This window comes from Lathamus discolor, chromosome Z (assembly GCF_037157495.1).
Source record: "Lathamus discolor isolate bLatDis1 chromosome Z, bLatDis1.hap1, whole genome shotgun sequence".
NCBI classification, from domain to species: Eukaryota; Metazoa; Chordata; class Aves; order Psittaciformes; family Psittacidae; genus Lathamus; species Lathamus discolor.
Window position 1 is genome coordinate 25,362,591 of NC_088909.1, and position 25,160 is coordinate 25,387,750.

Consider the following 25,160-nt stretch of genomic DNA (forward strand, 5'->3'; position numbering starts at 1 on the left):
GACCAGGGCACTGGGGCACTCCAGGGCGCTCAGCAGACACCATGGGATGCTGTGTGCCAGAGCTGGAAATGAAGATGGTCTCCAAGGTGTTACCACCAAACACTCAAAGTGTTCATTAGGAGCCTGCAGAAGGGCAGCGTGTCAGATGTTATTTCTGGTCCACACTAAGCACTGTTGGTATTCTAAATCATCAGCTCTAACTCAGTCTGACATGGAGGGAATCAAGCATCAGGTCTCATGAAGGGGAGATCAAAGACTGGAACTTTCCCTACCTGGGACCTTGCTGGAGCTGGTCATCAGAGACTCCCAGGATCAGTCGCGCACGTTTATTTTGGTCAGGAGAGAAAAACGCTGTTTCTCTGCCTCAACAAGACTTTGTGTGTTTACATTTTTTTCTTTCTAATTGTCCAGCCCGTTCTTTCCTCCTTGCTCTTTGGTCATTGCTGCTACCTGGGGCAGAGTGATCATATGTGCTGCCATTCAGCGAGACCTGGACAGGCTGGAGAGCTGGGCGGGGAGAAACTTGATGAAATTTAACAAGGGCAAGTGTAGAGTCTTGCATCTGGGGAAGAACAACCCCATGTACCAGTACAGGTTGGGGGTTGACCTGCTGGAAAGTAGTGAAGGGGAAAGGGACCTGGGGGTCCTGGTGGATAGGAGGATGACCATGAGCCAGCAATGTGCTCTTGTGGCCAAGAAGGCAAATGGCATCTTAGGGTGCATTAGAAAGGGAGTGGTTAGTAGGTCAAGAGAGGTTCTCCTCCCCCTCTACTCAGCCTTGGTGAGGCCGCATCTGGAATATTGCGTCCAGTTCTGGGCCCCTCTGTTCAAGAAGGACAGGGAATTGCTTGAAGGAGTCCAGCGCAGAGCCACAAAGATGATTAAGGGAGTGGAACATCTCCCTTATGAGGAGAGGCTGAGGGAGCTGGGTCTCTTTAGCTTGCAAAAGAGGAGACTGAGGGGTGACCTCATCAATGTTTACAAATATGTAAAGGGTAGGTGTCAGGATGATGGAGCTAGGCTTTTTTCAGTGATATCCAGTGATAGGACAAGGGGCAATGGGTGTAAACTGGAACATAGGAAGTTCCACGTTAACATCAGGAAGAACTTCTTTACTGTAAGAGTGACAGAGCACTGGAACAGGTTGCCCAGGGGGGTTGTGGAGTCTCCTACACTGGAGATATTCAAGGCCCGCCTGGACAAGTTCCTGTGTGATGTACTGTAGGTTACCCTGCTCTTGCAGGGGGGTTGGACTAGATGATCTTTTTAGGTCCCTTCCAACCCTTGGGATTCTGTGATTCTGTGATATGAGCAACACAATCCAACTGTTGCTGTGTGGCTGGACATAGGCAGTGTAGACCAACGTGTGCCCTTTCTCTGACTTCTGAGGCACAAATCTCTCGTGGTTACTCTTGTTGTAGACCCACGTGGTTAGAGACAGACTAACCCTAAGCCTCAGCCCTTGGACCTCTGAGAGCTCAAAGCTGAGCTAAGCCTTTGCACCAAGGTGTTTTCTCCAGTGACGGAATGGATCTTCAGAATCACGCAGCAGGAGATAGCAGATCTGGAGGCAAGCAGTTGCCAGCTGCCTGCAGCGCTGCTACGGCAGTGTCATTGCCAGGCGTTGACCTGCTCCATCCCAGTTTTGGAGGTCATTGCTGAGCTCACACCACTGATGCCCCCGCAGGGGCCCCATCCTGCCGAGGAGCTGCTGTGCAGACTTCCCTCCCTCCCACTGCAAGGTCCCTGAGCAAAGGTCTGTTCTTTTTCCAGGTTCATGGAGACAGAGCCCCTCGCCTTGGGTGTGGAGGAGGTAAGTGGGAATCTGTCTCACTTCCACATTTCCAGTGTAGCAAGCAGTTACGTACTCCCACTCCCACTGGTGTCCTGGGTGCTGCTCCCAGAGTGGCCTCATGTCATAACAAGCGCATCACTGGTCATTGGAGAGGCCACATGGGAGGTGTTATAGGGCTGGTCAAGAACATTTCTTGTGCGGCAGCTATGGAGGATTTTATCCATCTTGGTCCTCATCTAGTGGTGGGTAAGAAATTCCTGCAGCAGCATTTGCTGCGGCAGCATTTGCTGCGGCAGCAGTTGCTGCAGCATCTGGAGAGAGCAGGATGTGAATCAGAGACAGGGAAAAGCATGAGGAGTGCGAGGAGCTGGGCTGGATCCTGCCCCCGGCTCCACAGGCTCTCAGCTCCCAGTCTCGTGTTCTTCTGAGGGCAGGAAAAGGTGTTTTTGAAGGCAAGTTCTGCAGCAGAGAGAATTTCTTGCTGCCAGGAGGCACCACAAATGAATGTAGTGTATTAGCTACTGCATTAATTGGGACTGTGGGAGAAGGTTTTCCCCATGGTTTCTCCGTTGGTGAGTGGAACGGCTGCAGTGTGAGATGAGGATGATGTTGCCTGTGTTTGAGGAAGAGGCCCCTGCAGCCACGTCTGTCCTTTGGCCCAAGCTGAGGCTGCTCTCCTGCATCAGTCCCGTGCTCCACGTGTGGATCTCTCCTCCCTGCCTGCAGGTTTTCGATATCCTGCCACTGCACGGTGAGCTGCAGCCGGGCCAGAGCCAGCGCGTCTCCTTCTCCTTCTTCGGCCACGCCAACACCGTCAGCCAGGTCACGGCGCTGTGCAGGGTGGAGGGAGGCCCGAGCTACGAGGTGGCTCTGCGTGGGGAGGCCTCGTGCATCAGCTACCTCCTGGACACCACCGAGATCGACTGCGGGCTGCAGGTACCGCACGCTGCTCTTGTCAGTGCTCCTTGCCTCCAAGCATGACCGGTGGGCTGCTGCCCACCCGGGTCCAGGGCTCTCCCCCCTTCCCAGCTGCTTCGCTGGCTCTGTGGCTTGGAAGTCCAGCGTTTGGGGGATACCTCCAAGCTGGCGTTTAATGACCATCTCCACCCCAGCCCAGCCCAAAGCTGGGAATCCCTCCTCTAACTAACGCTGCCTCCTGGGGCAGGCAGGATCCCAGTGGTGATCTGCAGAGGGATGTGTCCCTGAGACATCCATCCGCTGATCTGCTCCTAAAGCCCAAATGAGGTGCTCTCTTTTAATGCTCCTGATTCATCAACCAAGGAGGCAGCTGACCTGGGCTTCCAGTCACCGTAGCCGGATAGAATGTCCCCGAATAACCCTCACTGTACTTCTTTCCGGTTACAACCCCCACAGCTGTTTCCAGCTGTTGGCCCTGTGTGCGTTGCCCTCTCTCCCTCCGTTTTGGCTTGTGTTGTGCCCACAAATACTTGTGTGCAGGTGCCTTTTCTCCTGAAATGCCCCAATGCCTCCTCCTGTGTTTCAGCTTGCAGTTGGGTGACACCTTCAAGTGCAGAGAGCTTGTGTCCCCTACTTGCTTTATTACTGATCTTTCCATGGTTGCTATTGCACCTCTGCCACAAATAGCTGTTCCTGTGTAGGGCCCAGGAGTACCCTGTGGCCGCGGGCTGCCCAGGCTAACCCAGAGAGCCCAGTGCCCATCTCTCCTGTGCGCTCCCTGCTTCTGGGCTGTGTTCCTTTGCTTTCAACCCGATGGAAGAGGAATGAAATTCTTGGCAGCAGACGTGTGCCTGTAACTTCCTGCTCTTCTGTCCTCTCCTCAGGTGTTTAACAAAGTCACGGAAGCAGCGCTGACCCTGCAAAACAGCGGGAAGCTGGGATTTGCCTTTGCGGTGCTGAGCCCCGGCACAGGCACTGCAGCCAACCCTCTGCCTGGCGTGCCCCTGGTCGTGCCCAGCAGGGTGAGTAGCACAAGGGCTTCACCCGGCCTGTGTCAGGCTGCCCAGGAGAGCGCTTTGGGGGAAAACAGGGGGAATGAACACACAAGCCCCGTCCAAAACCAGCCAGGAGAGACAGGGCTGTGAGCGACTGTTGCAGAGGCAGAGGAGGTCCATCGAGCAGAATCCTAACGGAGCCCCTGATTGTCCTTGGGCGCCGCTGGCTCTGCTGTCCTACAGCAAGCACCAGTGGGAGGCACGAGTGCTCCGGGAGCTCTTTGGAGCTGAGTGCTGAGCTCTCTGGTTGTGCCATCACTGGAGCATCACTCCATCACAGCTTGTCATCCTGCCTGGGTGTCTTAGAGCTGGAGCAGTGTTCCTGTCTTGGTGCCCTTTTGCGATGGGAAGAGGAAGCCAAAGGGCCAAATGGCTTCCACCTTCCTCAGTGCCTGTCCGTCTGAGGGGTGACATGCTGATGTCCTCTCCTGCAAGCTGCTGCCAGGAGCTGCTGGCCCTGCTGGAAGCAGAGGCCCTTCTCCGTTCTTCCAGAGCAGCTGGTGAAAGAGCTTTGGTTTGTTGTGCCTGGCTCTGGCTAGCAGAGGGTAAACCCTGTGAGCAGAAGAGCAGTGAGACTCAGGCGTTTGGATACAGGAAAGCTGGAGGTGGTGATGTCTGATGTTTCCTTATGTATGAGAACCTGTCTTGTGTTCTCAGCGCGTCTGTCATGTGAGCCATCCCTCCACGGAATCCTCTTTGGTACACTGCGTCCCTCCCTCTTGTGTGCCCTGCAGGGTTACGTTGAACCTGGCAAGCAGCAAGTGCTGAAAGTGTATTACCTGCCAGGAGTGCCTGGAGTCTTCTGCAGGGCTTTCCAGATCCAACTGGGTCACCTGGAGCCAGAAAAAATCTCCCTGAAAGGAGAGGGGACCTTTCCCAGGATCCACTTGGACCTGCCCAGGAACATCAAAGGTGAGCACTGCCTGTCTGCTCGGCTTTCCCCCATGCCATATGCCCACAGGGCAGCTCACAGGCACCTCCAGCAGGCCTGGAGGTTTCAGGGCTGTCAGACAAGGTCAGCCCTCTGGTTGCTTCTTTAGCCTCTGGCAGACGAGCCCATGTGGGCTTTGCCGCAGGAACCATCGTGCACAGCTTGCCAAGAGGTCTGGGAAGATGATGGCTGGGCAGAAAAGCTTGGGAAAGCTGTAATAGAGGCTGGCAGGGATTTTGACAGGGGTTGGGTTTGCATCACGCTGTGGGGCTGAGATGCTCCTGTGTGGCGAGAAAGACGGGTGGGGGTGAGAAGCAGCAGGATCTCCTTTCCCTACATTGCTGGAGCAGTTTGTGTCTGGGTGTCGGGGGAATGGGGCTTCCCGTCTTCCGTGGGATTTGTGCTGCCCCACTGCTATGGGTGGTGTCCTGTGCTTTCAGGCAACGCCAAATATGAGAAGATCCTCCTAAAGGCCAAAGAAAAGCTGGACAAAGGCAGCCAGAGAGAAGAGGCCATTGCTCTGGGGGAGGCTGTGGCAGCCGAGCCCCGCGTGGACGACTCGGGCACCGTGGTGAGTAGAGCTGCTGCCCTGTCCCGCACGTGCCACCCTCCTGCGAGACACTGGAGCCCCTGCGCCCCACGGCAGCTGCCCAGGGCCCTGCCGGCACTGGGCACCTCCCTGCACACTCCTGGCCACGGAGTGTGTCAGCTCAGCGTGCCCCTTGGGCTGCCCACCTCTGGGAGTTGTCCCTCGTGGCGATGCGCCAGCTCCTGACTACCCCAGCCAGGGAGATGCTGAAAGCTGTGCTGGGGCAGTTGGGTTTCTGGTGCTCTGAAGGACACACAGGGCGGTGCTGGGGGGTTTGTTGCTCACCGGCCAAGCCCTGCCAGGTTTACAGAGCGTAAAGCAGCAGCCTGAATGCAGCCTGAGGCTGTGCTGTGTTCTGTATCTCCAGGAGGCTCCAGCTCTCTCATGGTTCCCTTTCCAGGAGAGCTTTTGTCCAGGCTGCTTTGGCACTCACTGGAGGCAGGGACATACTTGGAGCTTTGGAAGGTTTCTGGCTTGTTTGTGTGTCTGTCCAGATCAGCTTTGATAACTGGGCAGGCAGAGACACTGGAGTTCATTTCTGTGGGGATATGATCCTGCCTGAGAGAGCAGGAAGTGTCACAGACACCGACCAGTGAGACAGAATGACTCCGTCGCCCCTCTCAACAAGAGCAGGGTGGGATCCTCCACCCGAGACAAGCTTGTGCCTTGGGAAGGACCTTGGCTAACCAGCCCCTGTCTTTCCTTTCCTCAGTGGGATGCTCAGCTGCAGATGCAGATGGAGGAGATGCTGATTGAGGAACATGCCCTGGAGCAGCAGAAAGCTCTCGCCTCCCGTCCCCCGGAGGACACTGCCTTTCACCAGCGTGTACATCGGAGGCTTCTCAAGTTAGTAGGGGCTCCTGTAGCCTGTCTCCAGGGGCCGCGAGGGTAACAGCCAGCAGTGCAGCCCTGCCCCTGAGAGCTCCTTGTGTCTCAGAGTTGGGAATAGCTGAAGACTTCAGAAAGGGCCTGATGCTGAGAGCTATGCCGTGCTCCCTGTGGGCAGCTCGGTGTCCTCACTTGCACAGTGCTACCCTGAGCTCTGGAGGTGCTCCACTCCCCACAGTTGCTGGGTTCTGTTCTCAGAGCTGAGGGGGTGCAGACCAGCAAGCCCTTGCAGACAGCACAGGCACCACCCCTGCTGACCAGCTGTGAAAGGGGCATCTCCAAGCCGGTGTCTTTGTGCCGAGAAGCAGACCCCACTAAGCAGGAAGAGCAGGGAATGGTCCAGATCCCTTATGTGCTTTTCCAAGTGGGATTGCCTGCAAAAAGACCTTCACAGCAATCTTGTAGTGTTGGTTACTGCACGCGATACTCTCAAGCGCTGCTTTGGGGACAGATCTGGCTGCAGAGCAGTGGAGGTATCCTCTGCAAGGAAATCCTGTGAGAAGGTCCTGAAGCAGTTTCAGGCTTGGGCCGGCCACCAGCTTAGCAGTTTCATTGAGACCCGTGGAGACGCAGTGGACTTCTCTGCAATGGCTTTTCACAGCATAGGAACTGTGTCCAGTACCCGCTTTAAACTGACTCGAAGATCCCGTTGGTGGCTGATAAATCCTAGGCCCTGCACTCCCCATGACTTAGCCAAGTCTTATTACTGGGTGCTCAGGTCAGGCCTTGGGTTTCCTGGGCTTGGCTTGAGTTTTCACAGCAGTGGATACAGAATTATCCACTCCATTTGCTTCTCCACCCCACGCCATGCTGGGCTTTACAGAGTGTCCTTCCTCCTCCTTTCAGAGCTGAGCTGCCCGAATACGTCCTGGACCTTGGCTATGTCATTCCCGGTGACATCCACACACACATGGTGAAGCTCACCAACACCGGGCACTTCCCTGCATCTTTCAAGGCCGATGGATATGTCCTGTATAACACAGGTAACCAGTGGTAAAGAGGCTTCACGGGGGCTTGAAGGGGCTGTCTCTGCCACATCAGCTGGAGCCATTGGGCATGGGGAGATTTGAGTACTTCCTTGGGCAGCTTTTTCCTCCTTAGTACCCCTCTGGCCGGTGCCCTGTTCAAGAGCCTGAATTCTGTCGAGCAGTGCCCAGAGACCTGGTCTGCCTGTGGCTGCCCTAAAAAGTCATTGCAGGGGCCAGATGGGCTGATCAGCGTGATCGCCTCTCAGCATCTACTGCTCTTGGCTCCCGTGAGCACCATCGGAGTTTCTTTGTGCACTCTGAGGGTTTATGTTGCAGCCAGATGGACCCTCTGTGGTTCGGAAGTGCTTTGTTTAGAGTTCCTAGTGCCAGAGCACTTCTGCTCAGCCTTATTGAACGGCCTGTGGGATCCTGTGCCGTATCGAAACAGGCTTCGCAAAGAGGCCTTGGGGTAAGGCTGCAGCTCCGTCACACGGGGACTGCTGTCTGTGACGGGTGGCCAGGCGTCTCTTCTAAGCCGCTGTCCAGGGAACACCACAGCATTTGGTATCTTAGTTGGAAATTGTCCTTTGGAGAGGTGTATGCGTCCTTCCCTGAGATGCCTGCTGAAGGAATTGCTGGAGCTCCTCAACCAATGTGGTTCGTTTTTACCCTGCAACCCCTGGATTCTGGCTGTGAAAATACTTTTGCTTTGGGCAGTGACAAGGGGAGAAGAGCAGCTTCTCTGGAGATGGAAAGGGGTCTTTCACAGAGCTGCCAGCCAGGACACCCCTGTGGCCTAGCCGTGCTTCTGAGTCATTTTCTGTTGCTTGTGTATCTCAGCTGCTTGATTTTCCTGTGTTCAGGCTTCAGCGTGTGCCTGGACCTTGTGAAGCGCCTGCCCTGCTGTGAGACCAAGACATTTGAAGTGTGCTTCGACCCACAAAGTGCCAACGTGCCCCTGGGAAAGGTGGATGTGCTCCTGCCCATCAAGGTAGGCCAGCTTGTGGGGCAGGCAGCAGGTTGGGCACAGCAGCGAGTGTCAGCCGGGCTCTCAACTGGATGCTCTGTCCTTCTCTAGGTCAGAGGAGGCCCCACGTTCCAGGTCCGCCTGCGTGCCATTGTGGCTGAGCCGTCCCTCTGCCTCTCGAGGGACAGGCTGGAGTTCTCCTCTGTCCAGTGTGGGCAGTGGCAGGAAGAAACCATCCAGCTCCACAACACGTCCCAGGTCCCCTGTAAATGGTCCATGAGCATGAATGAGGCTGTTAAGGAGGTAAAGCACAGACAACGTGTAACACACAACTTCTCGGTTGGGTTTTCTTTGCCTCTCTTGGCTTTCCCGCCCCTCTGGCTGCCTGAGCACTTGGGCTGCAGCTCGCTTGAGGAAGCTTTTGAGGGTACAGAGCAAGGCTGGTTCACCTGGGCCTGCTCACTAGCTGACGCTTCACTTCTCTGCCATCTTCACCCATTCCTCCCCCTCCGAGGACACTGCCTCCCCATCTGCCTGCCCTGCCAACATGTTTGCCCTCCAGTTGTAGGCAGGGGTGGCCACGTCTGGGTGGGATGAAGGTGCTCCCTGCACCGTGCCAGCATCTCGGAGCACTGCAGGAACCGAGGGTCTGTCCTCGCAGACCAAGGAGACCTCACGCGACTGGTTTCTGTGCGCAGGTGGACAAACATCTGCCAGCGAGCGAGCATGACAAGCTGCGGGAGGAGATGAGGCCCGCGCCCTGTGGCTTTGAGGTGCTGCCCTCAGCTGGAACCCTCGCTCCAGGACAGCAGTGCCATGTCCAAGTCCGTTTTTCACCCACGGAAGAGGTGAGTTTGGTGGGTGTCACCCCCAGGAGGACTGTCAGGGCAGTGTGGTAAGGGGAGGCCAGCCCAGGGAGCGGGGAATGAGCTCTGCCTCCGCGTGGAGCTTTCTGCCAGCCCTGTGCCCACCGTTCCTCAGTTTCCCCTGCACGGTCCCACGCAGTCTGGGAGTCAGCTTAAATGGTGGAGCATTCCCAAAGGCAGTTTGCATGTGGCCACCGTGACTTGGAAACTGGCAGCGTGTGACAGGATGGACCCAAGTGCTTCCATGGCTGCGGACAGTCTCAGGGATCTTTCAATTGCTCGTGGAGATTTCAGCGTCTCGTGTCTAGCTTTGACCAGAGCCAAGCACTGAGCAGAGAAGACGATCCTTATTTCTGTCCAGTGAGAGCTCAGCTGCCTCTTTCACACAGCTGATGTTTGCCCGGTGCTGCAGCGCCAGGACTGTGTCTGAGAAAGCAGACTTTTCTCACGTGCGTTGCGCTCCCCCACGACTAGGTGAAAACCTCTGATAGGCTGTTTTAGATCCATCTGGTAGCCAACTGACCACTTACACTCCCCAGCAGGACTCACCGCATTACTCAGAGCCATGCAGATGCTGTAGCCCCTGCTCTAAGTAACTGCCTGGTTTGGGTTCAGCTTAGAGGTGCTGAGAAGACCCCTGACCCTGGGGCGATTGTTGCCTTGGAGGCGCTGTCACCTGGGGCTTCACGGAGGAGCTTTCTGTGCTGCTTCTTTGCAGAAGTGCTACCGGGGCGAGCTGCAGATCCAGATTTGCCAGAGCAGCCAACGCCTGCGGGTGCCGGTCTTGGGATGTGGTCTGGAGCCACGGCTGGAGTTGAGCCCCGCAGAGCTCGAGCTGGGACCGCTGCTGCCACAGAGCCATGGGGAAGAGGGGACAGTGGTGGTGAAGAACCCCTGTGGGGTTTACTCACTGGAGTTTGACCAGCAGCACCTTGCTGAGGAGCAGGTGAGGGGGAAGGTCTGTGCACGCTCCTGGAGATTCCCAGCGCTCCAGCATTCCCAGGCTTGTGCCAGGGAGACGGGGGCAGCGCGCAGGGCAAAGCCCGGTGGCATTCCAGGGTTAGCCGGCTCTGCTGGCAGGCTGTGGAGGGACTTGGATAATCCCTGCCACTGGGGGGAAAGAATATGGGAGGGGATGGCTCGTCTGGGGAGTCTGTTCACGTGGTGAAGGTCCAGAAACTCATGCTGTCTGTGGTTTCTCTTCCCTCTGTGCGCAGCTCCTACGGACACCTAAAGACGACAACAGCCACAACAGCTTGTTGCTGCCTCCGTGTGCCCCGGCTGAGAAGCTGACTGTTGAGGCCCAAGGAAGGGGCATAGAAATGAAGGTGAGATGAAATCTAAATGCTAAAAGTGCAGGTGGCAACCAGCATGGTTTTCTCATTTCCTCATCTCTTCCCCAGCCTAGCATGGTTTGTGTTTCTGCCACGAGAGTGGCAGAAAACCTCTTCTCCTTCTTTCCTTTGGCTTGATATCAATCCCTCCTGCCTCAGGTTGACGTTGTGCATCCACCAGGAAAGGTGGTGAAGCTAGGAAACATCTGCATTGGGCAGACGGTGAAGAAGATCGTCACCATAGCCAACAAGAGTGCAGGCCCTCTCGCCTTTAAGCTCAGAGTCACATCCACCGTGCCAGAGTTGCAGGAAGCTGGGGTAAGTGCCATTCCTTCTCTGCAGAGCACTTTAGCGTGCCTGCAGGGAGCGATGAGCTGCTGTGGGTGGGAGGTAGTAGCTAATGACAGCTGTGGGCTGCCCTGGCTGCCTGTGCCTGCCCCGTCCTCCCTGCTGGCACTGCTCTGCCAGCAGATGCTTGCAGTGTGAATGCTTCAGCTGAGCGGGGTGCCAGGACTCCCCGAGAGCCACAAGTGAGAAGGCGGCACAATTCCTCTAACCTGTTTTAGACGCATAGGTCAGGATGCAGCCACATATTTTAGATCTGGAAAGGCGAGGGAGGTGAATCTTGAAAGAGGGAGGGTTACAGCTCTGTTGGAACTTCCATGAAAGCTTTAGAAGGCAGAGGTGACCTCACCGTGACCAGGTGGACACATGGCAGAAAACACCTTTGGTATTACCTAGGAATGCCTACGAGGGAATGAGTGGGACTGGGTCAGTGTTGGTGCGGACAGAAGAGGAATTGGAAGCCTCTTCCCTGAGTCTGGTGAGGGAGGCTCCGCAGCTGGCTTGCCAGATGAAATAGTCTCCACTCATCTCTTCGGGTAGGTTCTGTGCTTGAAGCCCAGCAAGGAGCTAAAGCTGAAGGCCAGAGGAGACACCTGCAAAGTGGAGGTGACCTTCTCCCCGAAGCGCTGCATGCAGCCGTTCAGCGGGGAAGTGCTGCTGGAGTGCCGCGGGCTGGTGCGCTCCCTCTTTGCGGTGCGGGGCTCCTGCCAGGGCAGCCTCGTGAGCTTGGACCAGGACCAGCTCAGCTTTGGAGCTGTGGTACGGCAGAGCTACACGTGCCGGCGCGTCGTCATGCGGAACGCGGGCGACGCAGGAGTCAGGTAAAGCAGGACCCCCCCGCCTCTCTGAGGGCTGATTGCTTGGATGAGGGTTGTGAGGAGCCGTAGTGTGCCCAGATAGCTCCTCTCTGCTTCTCCATCCCGCTGGAGAGTCGTGCAGCCATGGCCGTGCAGTCAGGCCCTGGCAGTTAGCAAGGGGGTACGAGCAAAAGCTCATTTAGAGATGGGTGCAGTGGGTCCTGCCCAGCCTGAAGCCTTATTGCCAGGTGGCTCAGCATCAGGCCTGAGATGTGGTGGGAAAGCCCACCAGAGACGGAGAGCCTCATGCTGAGACTTACCCTGCCTTGACAGCTCCCCGTGGCTAATCCTTCTTTCCTGTCCTTGTGCTTTCCTTGGCAAGGTTTTTGTGGGACGTGGAGAGCTTCCAGCCGGACTTTGCTATCAGCCCCACAAAGGGTTACATCAGGCCAGGGGTGGATGTCCCCTTCGTTGTGACCTTCCGCCCCTCGAAGCTGAGCCAGGCTGTCCAGTACGAGGGGCTGCGGTGCTTCATCCCGGGCAGCGAGGCGCTCCGCCTTACGCTATCAGGATCCTGCGTGGAGGCCCCTGGCACCAGAGAGGTAACGCAGCAGGGACAGGATGGGCCCCTGGACCCCAGCATTTGCGCCACATCTCTCCCAGGGCAGGAACTGAAGGACACTTGCGAGCGCAGACTCGCTTGTGCCGGGGTATCCCAGAGAGAAAGTGCTGGGCAGGACTGCCAGAGTTCCTGAGCCCTGTCATTGCCTTTCTCCCCTGTTCGAGGTGTTGCTCCTCCAGTGAGCAGCTCGGTTGTCCTGGCTCTGCACTGTAGCACCCGTGCCGTGGGAGCACCCTGCCGGGCTCTCCTGAGACCCTCCCCACAGAGCCACCCCGCTGTATCCCAGCACTGCACCCGCAGCCACACTTCTCCCCCGTGCCGGGCCAGGGGAGGGCATTCAGCAGTAGGAAGGGGCAAGGCATCTGCATCCAGCCCCTGGGAGGGGGTAGCTTGGGAGCAGTTGGCTCTTGCTCCCAAAGAGAGCATGGAGCTCCTCTTCATCCTGCCCATGAAGGAAAGGGCTGTGTGGCTGCAGATCTGTCCTTGCACAGCAGTTTCCTTTCAGGACTCCCCTGAAGTTTCCTTTCACCCAGCATGCGAAAGGCTTGTTCTGCTCCCTTCTTCAAGAACAACCAGCTTGATTTACTCCAAAAGCTGTGGCCAAAGTGTAATTTTTGCATGTGACAAGGAAAAGCTGCTCCCCGTGCTCCAGGTCCTGGTGTAGAGCCAGCGTGAGAAGAGTGGCAAGGATTGTGGGTACGACCCCGCAGCCTCTGTGCTCCTCTGTTGCAGACCCTGACTTTCAGCTGCAATGTGCGTGAGAAGCAGAGCCAGACCATCCTCCTGTCGAACCCGAGCAGCGAGGCCTGGACCCTGCAGCCCATTGTTGAGGGGAAATACTGGAAAGGGCCTGAATTTATCCATCTGGAGGCCAGGCAAAAAGAAAAGGCCTACCAGGTCACCTACAGACCCCTAACCATGAGCTGTGGGAACAAGAAGCATCAGGTAGGTGAGCTGTGCCAGCGTGCTGACCCTCGTGGCATGACCCTCGTAGGTCACTCTCCTTTGGGCAGGAGGTTGGCCGAGATGACCTTTGGAGGTCCTGTCCAAGCTGAAGGTGTCCTGTGCTCTCTGTTGGAAGCTGGGTTTTGTGGTGGCTGGGGGCCAGGCACGGGCAAAGGGCAGATGGGAAGTCGGGACTGAGCACCAAACGTGTTGGAGCAGCTAACGTAAAAAGCCAGGCTTTCTGCAGGCCAAGAAATGAAGTTTGTTCTGCGTAGCTCTGGGTCGCTGCTTGTGGCAGCCCAGGGGGCTCAGAGACCCCCATGCTCAGCGCACGGGCTGCACAGGCTCTCCAAGCCCCGGGCACAACCACTTCTGCCAGCAGCACCTGGCTGGTGTCCTTCTGCAGCTTGCAGGGAGCAAGAAGGGCAAAGCTGCCCTGCAGTTTGTCAGTGCCGTCCTGGCCGTGAGCAGGCAGGTGGGAAACGAGAGAGATCTCTTGAGGGTCATGCAGGAGCTTTGGGAGGAGCCCTTCCTGCAGGTCTCAGGCTGGGCACATGGGGGTGACTGGCCCCTCTGCAATGTTTTCTGTGCCAGGCCAGCAACAAGCTCCTAAATCCAAGGGGTCAGTTCAGAAGGGCTCTGTGGTGCTGGAGCTGCCGGGTCCTTGTCGCGCTCCTTGTCCCGCTCCAGCTGGCCTTACAGTGGGCCAGGTCAGAGATTTCTGGCCTCAAGTCTCCAGGGTGCTCAGCAGATCTGTGCCCTTAGGGTCGCACGTGCTCAGCATCTCTTTAACATACAGCCTGCGTGAGGAGTCTTGCAGCTTTCAGCTGCTGTGGAGGCAGAGGCAGGTGTCTGGGATCCACGGGCACCCAGAATGAGCATGGATATGAGCTTTCCATGGCCCATGTCTGGGGGCCCCTGTTGTGCCAGCTTACAGGCTGCTCTCTGGTCAGCGCTGTTGGGGCTAAGGCCAGCAGGACTGAGGCAATGGAGCTCATCAGGGACGGCCACCCCCTGCCCACGGCTGTCCCTGCGTGAGCACAGGCTGGCAGGGACATGCCCAGGTGAGTGGGGCCAGTAAGGGAGTGTTGGGATGTGCAGAGCAGCTCTGCTGCAGGGCCCGTGTTTCCTTGCTTTGCCCAGAGATGATGCCTCTGTGTCCTGTAGTGTCCTGTGGGCCACGCACCCGCTCACAAGCAGCTCAGAGCAGGTGCGACGCTGGCGTCTGTCTCCTCCTGCGCGGGACAGGGCTGCAGTCACAGCTCTGCCAGCTGGACGTGCTGAAAGCTGCCTCAGTGAGAGCCTCAGGCGTGGGACTGTCCAGGGGTGCTCCAGAGCCGACTTGTCCTATTCGTTGTCTGTAGGGCTCCATCTTCTTCCCCCTGCCGGACGGGACAGGCTTACGCTACCAGCTGGAAGGAACTGCTGAAGCCCCCAGGTGTTCAGGGGCCATTTCCCGGCAGGTTCCGTGCAGGAATTCCCACACGGAGCTCATCCCTGTGTCCAACTGGCTGCAGAGACCACAGAGGTGAGTCCAGCCCAGGGAGTCTGGCCTCATGAGCAATCCCTGCAGCAGCACAAGGAAGGAAGCTTCCAGTGCCTGGAAGCTCCCTCCTGAAAGCTTTTCCCTCTCCTTGGCTGTGTCTGGCCATACCCACGTTCTGCCTGTGCAGAGCCATCCTGGAGGGCTTTCCTCCAAGGGGGGTGAGAGCTGGCGCCCTGTGCCCGAGGCACTGAGGATGAGAGGGACTGTATTGTACCCCCGCACGATGGGTATCCTATGGGAGTCCTTCCTGTTGACCTTCACTGCGTCCTTCTCACCCGCAGGTTCCTGGTGGTTATTGACATGCTCAAACCAGAGAACCTGGAAAGCAGTTCCGTGCTGCAGGGGTGTTCATACATCGACGTGCCGAGCTCTGCGAAGAAGGACTACCAGCTCACCTTCTTCTCCTACAAAGAAGGAGTCTACAGGGCAAAGGTGAGTGAGGACACTGGTCTGCAGGGCCCTTCAAGGAGCTGTTGGCTCACTGAGAAGCTACACGCCCGTTTTCATACCTCCACGTGCACGGGTCCTATGAAATACCACAGGTGCTTTCTCTGGTCTTGCACTCCTCCTCGCTGGGTGCTCATAGCCATTCCTGGAAGCAGGGCGCTGAGCTCGGTGGGCTCTTCCGGGTCTGTTTTCATGTGTGGAATGAGCAGCACTTCCCTTTCTGTCTGATTCAGGTGACCTTCCTCAACGAGACAACCGGAGAGTACTTGTTCCACATGGTGACTTTCAAGGTGATGGCTTCGGGACCCATCGGCACTGTTGAAATGAGCACCGCCGTTCGGCAGAGAGTGTCCTCCACCGTCAAGGTGGACAACCCTCTGCCTGTCCCGGTGACGTTTGCCATCAACTGCAAAGTGCCGGACGTCAGCGTTCCACAGCACTTTACTGTTCCTGCACAGTCAAAGGTAGGAGCAAAGCTCCTCCGGCTCACTCTGCTCTCCCTACTCGTGGCCGGAGGGGGGCTCTTGGAGGGTGATGCCTGAAAGGAGCCATGTGGGGCCTCTTTCCGTGGTGGCAGCTCCCTGCCGATGACGTAGAGAGGGAGCAGTGTGCGAGAATATCCCCAGTGGGAATCATCCTGCGCTGGTGGAGTCTGCCCTGCTGGCCCCTGTAACACGCCGCCACTGGGCGTCACGTGGCAGGCCCTTGTGCCATGTGCCCCTCATTTAATGTGTTGCTTCCAGGTGCGAGTGGCTGCAGGACAAGCCTGATCCCGCGGCCAGGTTGTCTGCAGCCTGCATTGACAGGAGGTGGTGTGTGCCCTGGGGGAGCACAGGGGCTTTTTAGGGTGGGCAGCTTCTGGCATCATGCTGGAGGGCTCTGAGCTGTTGGGATCTGTCCCTGAGTGAACCGTCCCCCAGAAGGAGCAAGGCTGTGCCCGAGAGAGAGGGAGTCAGAGCGGGGAAGGCAGCCCAGCCTTCAAGCGCTGCCTGAGCAGAGCAGGGACCAGCTGCCCCCTTCTCAGGCACACGTGTTCCCTGCCTGTGCCTGACGCCGTGGCTTTTTCCTTCCTTCCTCCCAGGCGGATCTTGTCTTGGAGTATCAGCCCCTGAAAACGGGTGAGAGCACGGGGCACCTGGTGCTCCAGAGCAGCGACTTGGGCTCTCTGTCTTACAACCTGCAGCTGAAAGCCACCTCGAGCAGGCCAGAGAAGCCCGTGTATTTCCGCACCACGCTGGGCTCCCGTCAGACCATCACCACCAAAATCCGGAATTTTGCCCAGCAGGAGACCGAGTACCTCCTACAGGTGAGCCCGGGCTGCCAGGGCTCTGGCTGGGAGGCAGCTCCTCTGGCCAGCACCAGCCCTCTCCACCAGGGCGTCCGAGTGCCTCTGGCGTGGCCTGGCAGAGCCAGGGTGGCCATGTGAGCCCAGGGGCCTTCCCACTAGTGTGGGCTTGTCCTCCCTTGCGGGCCCGTGTCTGCTGCCCTGGTTGGAGCTGCTTTTGCAGGCCCCGTGGTGCCTGGACTTGCTTCCCGCTTGCAGCCCAGGTCTGGCAGTCTTGGGGCTTGGGTGCAGGGTTGTTCCTGCTGGGCACGTTTGCACACTTCTTGTGCCCATTCACCGCAGGCACTCACCAGGGCTATGGTCTGGGTGGGACGGGCCAGGGCCAGGGGACCATCGTGTTCTTCCCGAGGCGCTGGCTCTGCTGTTGTGACCAACCCGCCATGGTCTCTTGTCTCCCCTGCGCAGACCGACTGTGCCGACTTCCGGACGGCAAAATCCATCAGTGCGGCACCCGCCAGCGCTGGGGGCTCGGAGCTGAATGTGGAAGTGACCTTTGAGCCCTGCCACCTGGGCAAAGCCAAGGCCACGCTGCAGCTCAGCTCTGCACTGGGCGGGCAGTACTGCATCCCACTCATCGGCCTTGCGCTGCCCCCTGAACCCCAGGGCCCCTTCCTCATCCCAGCCGGCGGCACCACCTCCATCTCCTTCAGGAACGTCTTCCCGAGGGCCACGGCGTTCCAGTATGCCGTAAAGCACCCGGCCTTCAGCGTCAGGGCCCCCGAGATGCTGCGCGCCAAGAGCAGCACCACCATCACCGTCTCCTTCACGGGCGGCCCGGCTCCTGTCACCAGCAGGCTGGTGGTCTCTTGCCCTGGCGGCTCCTGGATCTACCACCTCCGGGGCCTGCCCTCCACCCGCAAGTGACCAGCTGCCCCTGGCCCTTCCCGCCACGTTCGTGCTCTCTGGAGCCAATAAATTTCATTTAGCATCCTCCCACACGACGTCCTTGTCTCTAAACGGGAGAGGCATGAATTCGCTGGATGCACAGCCGCTGGACAAGGAATTGGCTGGCTGACTGCACACAGAGAGTCGCGGTCAACGGCTCAATGTGTAAACGGAGACCAGTGACGAATGGTGTCCGTCAGGGGTCGGTGTTGGGGCAGACCCTGTTCAACATCTTTGTCGCTGACACAGACAGTGGGATCGAGCGCCCTCAGCAAGCTTGCAGACAACACCAAGCTGTGTGGTGCAGCCGGCGCGCTGGAGGGAAGGGATGGCATCCAGAGGGACCTGCACATGCTGGAGAGGTGGCCAGCCTCATGAAGTTCAGCAAAGCCGAGTGCAGGCTCCTGGCCCTGGGTCAGGGCAATCCCAGGCACAGCTGCAGGCTGCGCAGAGAAGTGATTCAGAGCAGCGTGAGGAGAAGGACCTGGGGGTTGGAACATGAGGCGCTTCAGCGTGCGCTTGAGCCCGGAAACCCCCTGTGTCCTGGGCTGTATCACCAAGAGCATGACCAGCAGGTCAAGGGAGGTGATCCTGCTCCTCTGCTCTCATGAGACCCCCCCTGGGAGCACAGTGTACAGTTCTGGTGTCCTCAACAGAAGGACCTAGAGCTGTTGGAGCAAATCCAGAGGAGGGCCACGAGGATGCTAAGGCGGATGGAGCAGCTCCTGTACAAAGACAGGCTGAGAAAGCTGGGGCTGTTCAGCGTGGAGAAGGGAAGGCGGGGTGGAGACCTCATAGCAGCCTTCCAGTATCTGAAGGGGGCCTACCAGCATGCTGGGGAGGGACTCTTCATCAGGGACTGTATCAAGAGGACAAGGGGTGATGGGCTTAAAGTGAAACAGAGGAAGTTCAGGTTAGCTAGAAGGAAGAAATTCTTCACTGTGCGGGTGGTGGGGCACTGGCACAGGTTGCCCAAAGCAGTGGTGAATGCTCCATCCCTGGCAGTGTTCAAGGCCAGGTTGGACGGGGCTTGGGCACCATGTTCTTGTGTGAGGTGTCCCTCCCTGTGACAGGGTGTTGGAACTAGAGGATCTTAAGGTCCTTTCCAATCCAAAGCGTTCTACGATTCTGTTATTCTCTAAGATTCTTTGGGAAAGCGCGGTTAAGACTTCAGTCGGTTCCACTTAAAGGTAAAAATTTGAGAATGAAGACCTTAGGCCCACTATAGGAGAGGATCTGGTTCAAGACCGTCTTAAGAACCTGAACGTGCACAAGTCCATGGAACCTGATGGAATCCATCCGCGGGTCCTGAAGGAGCTGGCGAATGACGTTGCTAAGCTACTGGCCATCATATTTGAAAAATAATGGCAGCCAGGTGAAGTTCCCGACGACTGGAAAACGGGAAATATATCCCCCATTTTCAAGAAGGGGAAAATGGAAGACGCGGGGAATTACAGAGCAGTGAGTCTCACCTCTGTGCCTGGTAAAATCTTGGAGCACATTCTCCTGGACAGCATGCTAAGGCACATGAAAAACAACAAGGTGCTTGGTGACAGCCAGCATGGCTTCACTAAGGGGAAATCCTGCCTGACCAATGTGGTGGCCTTCTATGATGGGGCTACAGAACTGATGGACAAGGGTAAAGCAGTTGATGTCATCTACCTGGACTTGTGCAAAGCGTTTGACACTGTCCCACACGACATCCTTCTCTCTGAATTGGAGAGATATCAATTTGATGGATGGACCACTCGGTGGATAAAGAACTGGCTGGACGGCCGCACGCAAAGAGTTGTGCTCAATGGCTCGATATCCGGCTGGAGACCAGTGACGAGTGGTGTCCCTCAGGGATCGGTGTTGGGACCGGTCTTACTCAACATCTTTGTCGCTGACATGGACAGTGGGCTTGAGTGCGCCCTCAGCAAGTTTGCCAGTGACACCAAGCTGTGTGGTCCGGTTGATATGCTGGAGGGAAGGGATGCCATCCAGAGGGACCTTGACACGCTTGTAAGGTGGGCTGATGCCAACCTTATGAAGTTCAACCATGACAAGTGCAAGGTCCTACACCTGGGTTGGAGCAATCCCAGGCACAGCTACAGGTTGGGCAAAGAAGAGATTCAGAGCGGCCCTGCAGAGAAGGACCTGGGGGTGCTGGTCGATGAGGAAATGAACATGAGCCGGCAGTGTGCGCTCGCAGCCCAGAAAGCCAACCGTATCCTGGGCTGCATCAAAAGGAGCGAGACCAGCAGGTCGAAAGAGGTGATCCTGCCCCTCTACTCTGCTCTTGTGAGACCTCACCTGGAGTATTGTGTGCAGTTCTGGTGTCCTCGACATAAAAAGGACAGGGAACTGCTGGAACAAGTCCAGAGGAGGGCCACGAGGATGATCAGGGGACTGGAGCGCCTCCCGTATGAAGACAGGCTGAGCAAGTTGGGGCTGTTCAGCGTGGAGAAGAGAAGGCTGCGTGGGGACCTAATAGCAGCCTTCCAGTACCTGAAGGGGGCCTATAGGGATGCTGGGGAGGGACTCTTCATCAGGGACTGTAGTGACAGCACAAGGGGTAAGGGGTTAAAACTTAAACAGGGGAAGTTTAGATTGGATCTAAGGAGGAAATTCTTTCCTGTTAGGGTGGTGAGACACTGGAATGGGTTGCCCAGGGAGGTTGTGAGTGCTCCATCCCTGGCGGTGTTCGAGGCCAGGTTGGATGAAGCCTTGCGTGGGATGGTTTAGCGTGAGGTGTCCCTGGCCATGGCAGGGGGGTTGGAACTAGATGATCTTGAGGCCCTTTCCAACCCTAACTATTCTATGATTCTATGATTCTATGACCCTGGAAGGGAGCTTGGGCTGTCTCAGCGTTGGCTGGCAGTTGAAGGTTATGAAGGAAATAGCAGGAAGCTCTACTAGTGGGCTCCTATTAATGATGTCAGCTGTGGTAGAGCTTTTGTAAGAGGTTTCCTTTAGTTAGAGAGCTTCTGCCTTGGTGCCTTCAGCACACAGGGGTGTCACGCCTGAGGTGTCTTTGCCTGAGCTCTCCAGTTTCCAGCTGGATTCGTGGCTGGACATGGTGCGGGACATGTTTTGGAGTGTTTCCAGAGGCTGGCTGCCTGGAGAGCCAGTTAGCACTCGGGGCTCATATCCTCCCTGCCTGTGTTGTAAAGGCCCAGATGATGAGTGTTGGTTTCAAAGTGAGGGCTCCACGTTCCCCGCCAGGCAGGTGTGAGGATTTGCTTTGCCTGTGGCCCCGAGTCTCATGGGAAGCTTTTGTTTCTGGCAAACGCTGTGCTGCAAACGTGTGAAGCTCCTGGCAGCTGAGATGCCCCGGGCAGTTGGGTGGCCTTGTGTGGTGCGTGTGCCCGTGTGCGCAGGCTTAATGGGTACAAAGTCATCGACGGGCGCTCACCAGGGACAGCAACAGGGGTCACCCCAAAGGCAGGCTGGCCATGGCCCTGGTGTGGCGGGGCTCCTCGTGGGCCAGCAAAGTAGGAATTAAATGGTTGCTTTGTAGTCAGTGCGGAAGCTTTTTTCTTTCCTGCTGAAGCAGAGAAATTCTTGGCTCATCTGCGGTGTCTCCAGCAATTTATGTGTCGCTCACGGAGTGTGACCAAATGCTGCTGTAAGGTGCACTTTAGCCCTGCTGCAGGGCTTCACTGCGGGGGAGACATTGAAGGCGTAGGGGGGCTGCAGGGATCCGCAAGGCTGTAGCTTTAGCAAGGCCCTGCGGTGGCCGTGGAAGCCAAGTGTGGCCCTCGCCTATTGTGACGTACAGGGGAGCTGCTGCTGTTAAATGCGAGCAGCAGCCGTGGCCCAGTGAGAGCAGGAGTTGCTGAGCCGCTGAGGCAGGAGCAGGCTTGAGCTACTGTCAGGCTCTGAGCTCTGCTTCCTCGAGGCGCTGGTGAAACCCTGCCCTAGCTGGCAAAGCCAGAGCGTTGAGGAGAGGGGCTGGGCAGCCCAGGTGCCAGCCCTGTCCTTTGCTGCCCAGGTTCCCCTGGCTGTTGGCAGCCCAGCAGCAGTTAGCTGCTGTGCTGGTGGGCAAGAGCCACACCGAGGCGTCCCTGGGCGGCTCCTGTCCCTGCAGCTGCCCACAGCTGCCGAGCAGCGCGAGGGCATTCAGGAGCCAAGGCTGGGCCCCGCACGGAGGAATCCTCCAGGAGAAGCGTGAATCACCCGTGCTCAGGTAGCGTCTGGCCCTGGGCAGGGAGGAGGCAGCTCCGCTGGCAGCAGGGATGGGGCAGTTGTGTGATAGCCGGCAGGATTTAAACATCCCTGGGCTAAGAGCAGGGCTGGGCAGGTAGAAGGGCTTGAACGGGCTCTGAAATTGCCGTGCAACTTGCAGTGAGGGTAGAGACTTGGAGCTAGGCTGTAGGTCCTGCAGCAAAGGGAGCCTTGGCTGTCTGAGGTGGGGAGCAGGGAGCCGTGGGGTGGTGGGCTGGAGGGGTGCTGTGTCCTGGTGGCTGGTTTGTCCTGCCCCTGCAGGGAGATGTGCCCGATTGCTCCGTTGTGCTCCTTTCCTGCTCCTCTGGGAGGCTGGTCCCTGCAGGCTCTGGGGCTGTGGAAGAGCCTTGCTCCAGGGCGCGGGGGGAAGCTGCTGGGCTGGCTGGGCTCTGGAGGTTGGAAGCCCTCTGGAAATAAGCGTTGTGGGGGCGACGACAGGGTTCGTTTCAAGTGAAGTGAAATCACAGCTTGGAGAATTGGAACGAATAAGGCAGTTATTCTTAAGACCCGGTAAGAAACCACTGAAACCCAGCTTAATGCTGGATCATCCCCATTAGGTTTCTCCCTTGAAAAGGAGTTATTTCCAGCTCTAAATCCCAGCTCTTGCTGCAGCAGGTCCTCCTGTCCGTAGGGCAGTGCAGAGCTCTGGAGTTTCTTGCAAGGACAAAAGGAAACGGTAGCCTTGTTTCCTGAAGCCGTGGAGGGCCCGGCACCACAAACACGTGCCGTGCTGTCGCTGCCTTGGCAGTAAAGGAATGAAGTGATTGCCTTGCTTGCAGGGTGTGGGGAGCAGTCGAGGGGCAGGGAATGGCCATCTTTGCCTAGATGCTGTCTTGCTGTGTACAGCAAGTGCACACAGCAGAGGTGATGTGGAGCACAGGGAAGCAGGAGGGAATATCATCCTGGATTTTACGTAGCTCTGAGCTAATTGCTCATGTGCCTTCGATGGTTTCCTGCTTTTTTCCTGCTGTGGCAGCCTGGAGTGCCTGGAGGGAGCCTGGAGTTTGGGTGTTAACAAGTGAAAATTAGGGCGTCCTTCTGCATGGAGAAATGCTCTTGGGCAGTGGGGTGATTTCCTGCCTGGAAGGAGCCGTTTTTGCCAGATAATCTTTGTAACGTGAGCCAGGCAAAGTAGCCTTGAGAAACTATAGTTCTTAATCAGAGTCTTGAACTCTGTGCTGACTTAGTTAGAAACATCATCAGGCTCCTTGCAGAGAGGGTGAGAAGTGCCAGTAGCGCCTGGTGCGTCTGTGTGGCTCGTGGGACTGCCCCCAGAGCAAAAGGCTGTTTTGGCTCAGGGTCTGTTTGTTGTGGGGTTTTACGTCTATGAATGGAGCCTAAATATGGTCTAATCATGAGTGAGGGTGGGGAGGCCCTGTGTTCTCCGCTTAGGAAGGATGCCAGAGGCTGGAGACACAGCTGTGTCCTTTGGGTGTGCCAGGAATGGCGAGGCCCTGGCACAGGTTGCCCAGAGAAGCTGTGGCTGCCCCATCTCTGGCAGTGTTCAAGGCCAGGTTGGACGGGGCTTGGAGCAACCTGCCCTAGTGGAAGGTGTCCCTGCCCGTGGCAGGGGGTTGGAACTGGGTGAGCTTTAAGAGCCCTTCCCTGAGGTTGCGGGGTTCCAGGGTTCCGTGGGTCCAAGGTTTTAAGGTTCTGGGGTTGTGGATTGTCCAACTGTTGCTTCTTCCAGGCGACCTCTGCGACATGGCCAGTGGCAAGACCCCCCGGCCCATGAGGTCCTCCAGAAGGGCGGATGGATTCCAGAGCAGAGTGGTAGCATCTCGTAATCCGAAGCTGGTCAGAGAGGCAGAAGAGTCTCTCACCACCAGGCAGAGGCTGGCCAGCCCTCGGGAGATGAGGCGGCCCCGGGCTACCCAGCTTCGGGACATGGGTGAAGTCTCCCATCAAAAGGTAGCCTTTCCCTGCTCTTCTCCTTGCCGTTTGATGTGACATTTGAAGAGGGCACGTGCTTGTGGCAGCCTTGCCTCCAGCTTACCCAAGCAGCTTGGTGATGAGGTCCTGTTGTCATTTCCAAGTGGTGGTGGTGGAGTTCTTTCTGCTGGGGGAAAGGCAAAAAACACATTTCTCCAATGAGCCATTGAAGTCCTGGTCTGCACAAAGGCAGTGGAACCTCTGCTGCAGTGGGTGGGTTTTGCTGGGCAGAGAAGAGTGGATGCGCTTTGCCTGGATCAGTGTTCTCTTAGGTGGATGTTCAAAGCTGCTTTTCTTGCAGGACTGCTCAGTCTAACACACAGTCCAGGTGGGTGGATGACTGAGGTAGGCTGTTGAGCAGAAAGCTGCCAGCAAGAGACCTGATGTAGCACATCGGTTACGGGTTGCCCCAGGCAGCACAGGAGGTGGGAACACGTAAGACGGGCGCCCAAATAACTGGCAGTGCTACAGCTACTGGGCTCGGCCTGAGCGTGGCTTTTGTGGAGAAGCGGGAGAGCTGCCTGTGTCTCTCGAGTGACAGCAGTGCAGCTGGGAGAGGGGAGAGCAAGCAGGGAGGAATTATCTCCAAGTACTGCCTCTGCTGGGTCAGCGTTTGGTCTTTGCGTGCATTTTTCAGAGCTGCTTCTGCAGCGGTGTTCAAGAAACGAGCAGTAAGAGAATACAGTGAAGCATCAACTTAAAGCTCGTGGGGAAAGGGGATACGAATTGCAGTCTAGCTCAAGTTGCCCCGTAATGCTGAGACTTCAGCTGAAACTTCATCCCCATCCAGCATTCACCTCATTTGTCTGTTTCCCTCCTGCCCTGTTACTTTCTTGTTGGCCTTTCCTCCCTGGTACTGGTGTCTTCCGACTGGTTTCTCGGGTCTGCATCAAAAAACCAAAAAGATATTTGGGATGCGTGGGACTCAGTCTCGCTGTCTCAGAGGGAATTTCACCTGCAAATTGTTTCCTGTGGAGGCTCCTGGAAACTCCTGGGTTTTGCTTGCTCCCTGAGTGCTCGTGACTGTTCCAGCAAGCGTCTGGAGCTGAGTGAGCCCCTTAGCAGAGGGCTCTGCTGGAGGTGGGCGCTGCTTTGCCTTTTGGAGAAGGCAGCCTGGAGAAACAGCCTGCAAAAGAGCTTCTTAGCTTGAGGCTGCTCAACATGGTCCAGAAACGTTTTGTGAGCTGAGAGCGGAGGTGGGTGGGCTCCCATCTCCTAGTGTGAGCTGGGCAGATGTACTCACCAAGAGACTGTATTTACTGGAGATCAGTGTGGGATCTTCATTCGTTAATCTTTCTGCCAGCAGCTGAAGCTCTCTCTGCTCTGTCTTGCATCTGCAGTTCTCAGCAGTTGGCCTGGACCAGAGGTTGTTCCAGCCGTTCCCATCCGAGGTGGTGTTTGAGAACTACGTTCCCCGCCAGTTCTACATAGCGGCGCTAGCTCTGAGGAACATTGACAGGGTAAGTGCTGGGCTGTGGAGGCTGAGCACTGGGCTGGAGGAGGAGAGCAGTGGAATTCACGTGGTGTGCAGCAGAGCAAGTTACCTGCTGCAGCGCAGCGCATCCAGAATAAAATGTCTCAGCAGCGTGATTCTGCAAGATGGGGGAAATGTTGCCATGCTGGGGATTCTGCCGCTGGTTTTGGCCGCGCACTGGTGGTAACTAAGCCAAAGGAGCTTTCTGAGCCAGCATGCTTCCCCTTGAAAGCCCTGGACTGATGGGAATGTCGAGGGCTGGGCAGTGCTTGCCTGCTGTCATGCTTTACCGCGAGTGTGCA

At 57.0% G+C, this 25,160-nt stretch overlaps 3 protein-coding genes across 3 annotated transcripts in view; all 3 read left to right on the plus strand.

Moving 5' to 3' along the window:
• The window catches only part of LOC136005899 (hydrocephalus-inducing protein-like), a gene marked incomplete at its 5' end in the record, with an annotated part of 42,995 nt that extends 31,514 nt beyond the window's left edge, over window positions 1–11,481 (plus strand). Inside the window, 12 exons of the mRNA XM_065663789.1 lie at window positions 1,774–1,813; window positions 2,522–2,731; window positions 3,598–3,735; window positions 4,503–4,680; window positions 5,179–5,270; window positions 6,001–6,176; window positions 7,023–7,159; window positions 8,008–8,135; window positions 8,223–8,414; window positions 8,810–8,959; window positions 9,696–9,860; window positions 11,368–11,481. Of these exons, the coding sequence (XP_065519861.1) occupies window positions 1,774–1,813; window positions 2,522–2,731; window positions 3,598–3,735; window positions 4,503–4,680; window positions 5,179–5,270; window positions 6,001–6,176; window positions 7,023–7,159; window positions 8,008–8,135; window positions 8,223–8,414; window positions 8,810–8,959; window positions 9,696–9,860; window positions 11,368–11,481 (1,720 nt within the window). The remainder of the gene's footprint in view (window positions 1–1,773; window positions 1,814–2,521; window positions 2,732–3,597; window positions 3,736–4,502; window positions 4,681–5,178; window positions 5,271–6,000; window positions 6,177–7,022; window positions 7,160–8,007; window positions 8,136–8,222; window positions 8,415–8,809; window positions 8,960–9,695; window positions 9,861–11,367) is intronic.
• Window positions 11,482–12,822: 1,341 nt separating this feature from the next.
• On the plus strand, window positions 12,823–23,187 carry LOC136005900 (hydrocephalus-inducing protein-like; the record flags this gene model as incomplete). Its single annotated transcript, XM_065663790.1, has 7 exons — window positions 12,823–13,020; window positions 14,385–14,548; window positions 14,848–14,998; window positions 15,247–15,441; window positions 16,116–16,319; window positions 16,764–17,156; window positions 23,143–23,187. Coding segments are annotated over 7 exons (1,350 nt in total), but the record flags the coding sequence as incomplete, so codon positions are not given.
• Window positions 23,188–23,273: 86 nt separating this feature from the next.
• LOC136005901 (hydrocephalus-inducing protein-like) overlaps window positions 23,274–25,160 on the plus strand; it is a gene marked incomplete at its 5' end in the record, with an annotated part of 42,297 nt that continues 40,410 nt past the window's right edge. Inside the window, 2 exons of the mRNA XM_065663792.1 lie at window positions 23,274–23,363; window positions 24,725–24,844. Coding sequence (XP_065519864.1) covers window positions 23,274–23,363; window positions 24,725–24,844 — 210 coding nt within the window. The remainder of the gene's footprint in view (window positions 23,364–24,724; window positions 24,845–25,160) is intronic.